The 7,189-nt window shown below is 43.5% G+C and overlaps 1 protein-coding gene and 1 pseudogene across 1 annotated transcript; one reads left to right on the top strand and one right to left on the bottom strand.

Annotated features, from left to right (window-relative positions):
* Window positions 1-609: 609 nt before the first annotated feature.
* LOC101065794 (UDP-glucuronosyltransferase 2A1 pseudogene) lies at window positions 610-6,965 on the top strand (annotated as a pseudogene).
* LOC115252180 (uncharacterized) lies at window positions 3,347-5,876 on the bottom strand. The gene is made up of 3 exons (XM_029846697.1): window positions 4,668-5,876; window positions 4,376-4,571; window positions 3,347-4,295 (listed from the first exon to the last, which is right to left on the bottom strand). The coding sequence occupies exons 1-2, from the start codon at window positions 5,493-5,495 to the stop codon at window positions 4,392-4,394; spliced, it is 1,008 nt and encodes a 335-aa protein (XP_029702557.1). The 5' UTR covers window positions 5,496-5,876; the 3' UTR covers window positions 3,347-4,295; window positions 4,376-4,391.
* Window positions 6,966-7,189: the final 224 nt, after the last annotated feature.

The raw sequence follows: 7,189 nt of genomic DNA, 5'->3' as shown, positions 1-7,189 counted from the left end.
TGAATGGTAGTGAGATTCCTGTCAGGTGCTGGATGTGGGCTCGAGTCCCAGATGCAGAACAGACAGAATTTTTAACAGCAAGAAAAGGAAGGAAACATCCAGGTCCGTATTCCAGAAACTGAGACCTGGGAACACTGGGAATGTTATTAGCACGTGTCTCACTAGCAGGGTCAAACCATAGCTGTGTGAAACTGCTGGTTAAATCAGATGGAGAGAATAAGAGCACAGATTAGAAACATGAGGGACAAGTCAGGGAGAAGGTGGGTTTCAGCAAGGCGGAAAGACAGCCACGGAATTACACGATCTGGCCTCCATCCTGATTTCAATATTAATTACAAATCAGGACTTAAAACAAACTCTGAATTCAAATGTTAAAGCAAAAAATGATTATTGCAATTTCCAGTGTTAAATCAACATGTGAAGGTATTTAAGGGTCCTGACGTTTCACCTTGTGTGTTCCACACACTCCCCTATGCATTCTTATCGCTGCTCAGTGACACCATATTTCAATGCCAAAGTCCTTTTCTGCTAGGAAGGTTGACAGTGAAGAATCTGTTTTGTTCTCCAGCCACAGAATAGACTAAGAGGCGACACAAAGGTAAAAAATGCTATTTTAAAGTCATATTTCCCAGGATTTAAAAACGAAACAATTGTGTTTTCAGGGTATGACAAAAAGATTACTTGAATCGTTAAATTTTATGACTTTTTAATGTTTTAGTAATGCAAGTGTGATTATAGAGGAGGCATTACTTTATCACACACAGCTTATGGACAGTCAATAATCATCTCAATCACGTTTGTCTTTGTTAGATCTCTTTTAGAGGCACGGTAAAAATGCAGGGCCTCTGGTTGTGGATGGCTCTATGCTTCCTCTGCCCGACCGTGGTCCACGGTGGGAAAGTTCTCGTTTTTCCGATTGACGGGAGCCACTGGGTGAACATGAAAGTCATTATCGAGGCCCTTCATTCCAGGGGCCATCAGGTCTCAGTCGTGCGGTCATCAGACAGCTGGTACATCAAAGAAAAGTCTCTGTTCTACAATTCAATCACGCTTGATAGCCCTTCGGGATTTGACGAAAGCTTCATAACGACCTTCGTAGCCAGGCTGTTGGAGATCCAGAGGGAAGGGAAGTCTTTCTGGACACGTTGCAAACTGGAAATTGAACAGGCAGAAAAGACCCGGGAGATGTTTGAAAAAACATCTGAGTTTGTTAAAATGCTCTTGGAGAACAAAGATCTAATGCAGTCAATAAAAAACACCAACTATGACCTTGTCTTCACAGACCCTGTTGCACCAGTTGGCGCTATACTTGCCAACTATTTAAAGTTGCCTCTGGTTTTCAATGCCAGGTGGACGAGTCATGGTGAAGGTCATTTTGATATCGCACCTTCTCCTATTTCTTACATTCCACTCACAGGAACACAGCTGTCAGATCAGATAAGCTTTTTTGAGAGAATCCAGAATGTGCTTATGTTTGGGTTCTTGCAATATCAAATCGGCTGGTTTGTCACACCAAGCATTGAAGAATATTTCGGTCCAGGCACCGACTACATCTCCCTGTTTCAAGCTGCTGACCTGTGGCTGATGAGAGTGGACTTTGTGTTTGAGTTTCCCCGTCCCACCATGCCTAATGTCGTCTATATTGGAGGGTTCCAGTGTAAACCTGCCAAGCCTTTACCTGAACACCTGGAAGAGTTTGTGCAGAGTTCAGGAGAACATGGAGTCATCATCATGTCTCTGGGGACTTTCATTGCTGAGCTTCCTCAGGATCTGGCTGATAAGGTCGCTGCAGCTTTTGCTAAAATGCCTCAGAAGGTCATCTGGAGATACAAGGGTGCCAAACCAGCAACTCTGGGCAACAACACTTTACTGGTGGACTGGATGCCTCAGAATGATCTCTTAGGACATCCCAAAACAAAGCTGTTTGTGGCTCATGGAGGAACGAACGGGGTTTAGGAAGCTCTCTATCACGGAGTTCCCATCATTGGACTTCCTCTGATTTTTGATCAACCTGATAATGTGCATAGACTTGAAGTGAGGGGTGCAGGGAAGGTCCTGGATTTTTTTACTATGACTGAAGAGATCTTCTTTCAAGGTATTCAGGAAGTTTTAAACGATCCCTCCTACAGGATGAACATGCAGAGGCTCTCCAGACTGCACAGAGACGCGCCGATGAAGCGGATGGACAGCGCCCTCTTCTGGATAGAGTTTGTCATGAGACACAAAGGTGCAGCTCACCTGAGGACTGAGTCCGACAGGCTGCCCTGGTATTCCTATCACTCTGTAGACGTGATGCTCTTCTTAGCTGGAATCACGCTGCTCTTTTTCATGACCTTTGCTGCTCTAGTACGATGCTTGTGTTCTAGATGGGTGAGAGCAAAAATTAAGTGTAATTTTAAAAAAAGACATTCATTCAGAATTGATTCTTTTAGAACTTAGAACTCGAAAAATCATTATCTAACAGCAAAGTTCACATATTGTGTGAATAATGGTGTATTCAAATAAAATGATAAAACTGTTGGTCTTGTTCAGGTAACTTGGAAGAGAATATTGCTTGATGACAGCACATGTGACAGCAGCGATTAGGACCCAAAAGCAGCACTCTGGAAAACTGGACCATGGTAATGACCTTTATTAGCACACGGGCAAACAGGAACTCATGCAGACAAGGAAGCACAGGAAACAGTCCTTTCTTCAGGCCCAGGGCCCACACAAAGTCAGTGGGTTTCAGGCTCGGGGATTGGGTCGAGCAGAGTCGGAGTGCGGAACCGAGGGGGGAGGACTTGAATCCTCGGAACCGTACAGTCCCGTTTACAGCGGGCGGGAGTGACAGAATGGGGCTTACAGGAGATGAGGCCGACGATGTAGCTGAGCAGACTGGGGGTGAGCAGCAGCGAAGTTGGGGCCAGGCGGAGAAGTCAGGACCAGGTGAGCGGGCAGGAACCAGAAACGCTGTGGCAGAAGTCGTGGACAGGGGCAGAAAGCAGGTAGGTTTTCGAGGGAACAGGCGAGGCAGGCAGAACAAAGACAGGCAGGGTCGGTAACAGGTAATCAGGGAAGGGAAATAACGCTGGAAAGTCTCGCATCGATGCACAACAACAATCTGACAAGGACTGAGAGTGCAGGGGAGGCTTATAAGCTGGGCTGATTGGGAATGAGCTGCAGCTGTGGTGGCAGGTGAGTGGAGTTGAACTGACGGGGTGGGAGTGGCTGGCAGGTGGAGTGGAGCAGAGGGAGGGAGAGTGGAGCAGAGGCAGGTGGAGTGGAGCAGAGGGAGGGAGAGTGGAGCAGAGGGAGGGAGAGTGGAGCAGAGTCAGGGAGAGTGGAGCAGAGGGAGGGAGAGTGGAGCAGAGGGAGGGAGAGTGGAGCAGAGGCAGGTAGAGCGGAGCAGAGGGAGGGAGAGTGGAAAATTACCGGGACAGGAGGGAACTGGGGAAATGGGGCTGTGACAGCACTTGTATTTATCTAACCAAATGGCCCCTGATATTATTTATGAAGATTAAATGATTTCACATCAAGTTATGAAAAGTGTATTTAGTGTGATTACAAGAATATTATTTAAAAAAGGAATAATACAATAATCAGGATGAGTAATGATGATGATAAATGTCACCCAGTCAAAATATTTTTACAGTATTTTAGGTACCAAAAGGGAAAAATAAGATTTTTTCAATAACAGATTTTTAAACAATTTCAGAGTTCCGCAGGATCTGCTAGAATAATCAGAATCTAAAATGTATGTGTGTAAACAAGAGCGAATTAGAGAGAATAAAAGAGAGCTGTAAATCAGTGGATAAAGACAACTTCCTCAGTCATAGAGTCATTGAGACACTTTCTGAGGGCTTTATTCCAATCAATTATTGTATTAAAGAACAAAAAACAACAAGCACCACAATTTGTCACAGAATATATATCTACAACCTGTTGATTTTGATGATGAATCATTAATCTGGTTTGATATGAATTACTGTTGATCAGCAGGGTCGGACTGGCTGGATATCAGTCTGATAACGCGGTCACGTGGAAAAACAAAGATATTTAAAGTGAAATTACACATTTAGTCATTAACAACCACTCAAACAAATATAAGTGAACCAACATTATACATCAGATTGATATTAGCTGCCTGGTCATTACCACCTGTGTCAGTTAAGCTAAAACTAATGAAGAGGAAAATCATGGAAAGTTAAATAAAAAACAAATTAAACAATTAAACGTGTCCTTTTTGATTGATGGAATGAAGCTTTCTGGTGATCTCTTGTTTTTAGTGGGATGTTGCTGTTGTCAACTGGATTCTGCTCAACAAAACAAACTGATTCAGAAAGAAAAGTGAAACCAAATAATGAGAAAAGAGCCCATGATGCCGATCACATACTCGCTGAAAAGTCTCTTCAAGATGTTCCCAAAGCCTGCATTTCAATACTGTGGGTGTGGTGGGTGGTGTAAGTGGTCTCAGGTGGAATTCCTGGGGCCACCCTGAACCTGGGCTTCTTCTTCTCTTGCCAACATTCTCTGATTAGGTACCCTGTGAGACCCATACAGATGACGAAGAGGAAGCTCATGCCAATAACCTGGGGTGTGGGGAGAGTACAGACACACACTGTGTATTTTTAAACAATGAAATATTTTGTTTCTCCTTGATCATGTAAAAAAAAGGTTTAACTCACCTGAGATGTAGCATTCCACTCTTGTGAGCGGAGCATCAGCTCTTGTGTGGTGAAATTTCCTTCACTAATTGGCTCACACCACTTCTGTGGAGCTGCCTTGTCAACGAGTACAAATCTACCCTCCCAGTCTGTCATAGCACAGGTGACGTACTGGCCATCGAAGAACAACAAGATCAGCCACACGATAGCAGCCACGAAACTGGACGCAATCTTCTTTAACCACTCTTTACGTTTGCCAACTTGAGTAAATTTGGACTTGCCACATCTGCATATTTGAGTGATCAACGTCAAGGGGGACTCATCACAGCTGCATCTTTGAGTGATCAACTTTAAGGTGGACTCATCACAGCTGCATCCTTGAATGATCAACTTCAAGTTGGACTCATCACAGCTGCATCTTTCAGTGATCAACTTCAAAATGAACTCATCACGTTTGCCTTCTTGAGTGTTCAACGTAAATTGGGACTTGTCACAGCTGCATCTTTGATCGATCAACTTCAAGGTCATCTCATCACAGCTGCATCTTTCATTGATCAACTTCAAAATGAACTCAACACATTCGCATTCTTCAGTGGTCAACTTTAAGCTGAACTCTTTACGTATGCGTCCTTGAAAAATAAACATCAAGATGAAGGCCATGATGGTGGGAACGATGAAGAATAATGATGACAACGCTTTGTTCCAGTTAGGACTGCAAGGACACTGAAACTCCAGCTCCAACGCCTTCTCTAGTCCGATGAGGATAAACCAAAAACCCACATTTGACACAAGAAGACTCTTGCTAAATAGATCTATCAGCTTGGAAAAACATTGCATTGTAGGTTCCATACTAGAAACTATGACTTGATTTTCTCACCTTTGTTGTGGGAAGTTTATAGCAGGAGATCTGTTGAGAATCAAGACCCTAAGCGCCTGTGTCTTTCTTGTTTTCTTATTAAGGTTTCAAGGCACAGTCTAACAGGCAGCTTGCTGTCAGTCTGTGCACCGAGCAGCACTCACGCTGATTTTATGCTGCAAAAGCGGATGTGCGCATCTACAGGTCTTTTCTGAGAAGATACATTTCCAGGTCTCTCTTTTTTGAGAAGAGAGTCTATTCGTGTAGGCAGGGTGTAGTTTAACCCTTTAAAGCCTGACACATCAAAAAATAGCCAGAAAATTCAAATTTTTTGGAAATGAGATGTTTATTAGGCGATTTCGGCAACTTTTAGCTCACGACTATGTTAACTTTAGACACAAAAACAAAGTTTGCCCATAACATTTTGACAATAAAGAACATGAACAACAACATTTTTCTCTTTGGTTTTTTTGCAAAGAACTTTTTAGCACAAGAGGCACACTGCAGCCTCTTTTATGGGGTGGTGTTGGAGTTGGTTCTGGAGAGGACAGTGGTCTGCCACACTTGATTTTGGTTTAGAAAAAAAAGACGTCTCAGAATCTCGCGTATCAAATATGATACAAACGGCTTTATAAAAGCGCCTTGCAAATTAGTAAGCATCTCTCTTCAACATAAGGGGTGAATCATTTCTGCCCAGTCAGTCTTTATGACAATACAAGGAAAATGATGTCTCCAACTTATATATCATCAGAATCTCCCACTTCTAGTTATTCTCCAGTGTCACCAGTGTGTTATTTGCTGGGAGAGGCTCCATGTGCTGTGTACATGTGAGAACAGTCAAACAAAAGTGGAGAGACTACAGAAAGTTTAATTCCTGAAACCCTGTTTCAACCGCCTCTCTTTATTGCTTCACTTCTGCACAGTCTTTCCTGGAATATGTTCTAGTTTTTGCTTTATTTGAATTTCTGCATGGAAGATTTCGTAAAGTTTTTGCTCTTTGCAACCGTAATCTGCCTTCCCACCGCCATAATTTCAACAATACTCGGTGGTAACGTTTTGGTTTTCCACACGTAGGAATCCACTGGGTGAACATGAGGGTCCTGGTTGAGGAGCTGCACAAGGTGATGGTGATCCAGGCTGCGGACAGCTGGGACATCAGCCAAACATCTCTACATTACTAGACCATCACACTCAACGTTGCTGTCAGGGAAAACGACACATTTCACCATAACAAGTTGTCAAGATTGAAATACAGCTTCTATGAATTGCACAGGAAAACATGTGAAGCGATTATACACTTTTGAGAGTAAAGAGTTGATGGAATCCTTCCAAGCTTCCAAATTTGACCTAGTTGTGACAGATCCTGCTGACGGAGGAGGGGTCCTGCTGGCTCCCCACCTCGGGTTGCCTGCACAGAGACGCGCCGATGAAGCGGATGGACAGCGCCCTCTTCTGGATAGAGTTTGTCATGAGACACAAAGGTGCAGCTCACCTGAGGACTGAGTCCTACAGGCTGCCCTGGTATTCCTATCAATCTGTAGACGTCATGCTCTTCTTAGCTGGAATCACGCTGCTTATTTTCATGACCTTTGCTGCTCTAGTACGATGCTTGTGTTCTAGATGTGTGAGAGCAAAAATTAAGCGTGATTTTAAAAAAAGACATTAATTTAGAATTGATTCTATCAGA

Source organism: Takifugu rubripes, chromosome 13 (genome assembly GCF_901000725.2).
Source record: "Takifugu rubripes chromosome 13, fTakRub1.2, whole genome shotgun sequence".
NCBI lineage: Eukaryota > Metazoa > Chordata > Actinopteri > Tetraodontiformes > Tetraodontidae > Takifugu > Takifugu rubripes.
Note: the sequence above shows the minus strand (reverse complement) of the source record. Positions and strands in the feature narration are given on the sequence as shown.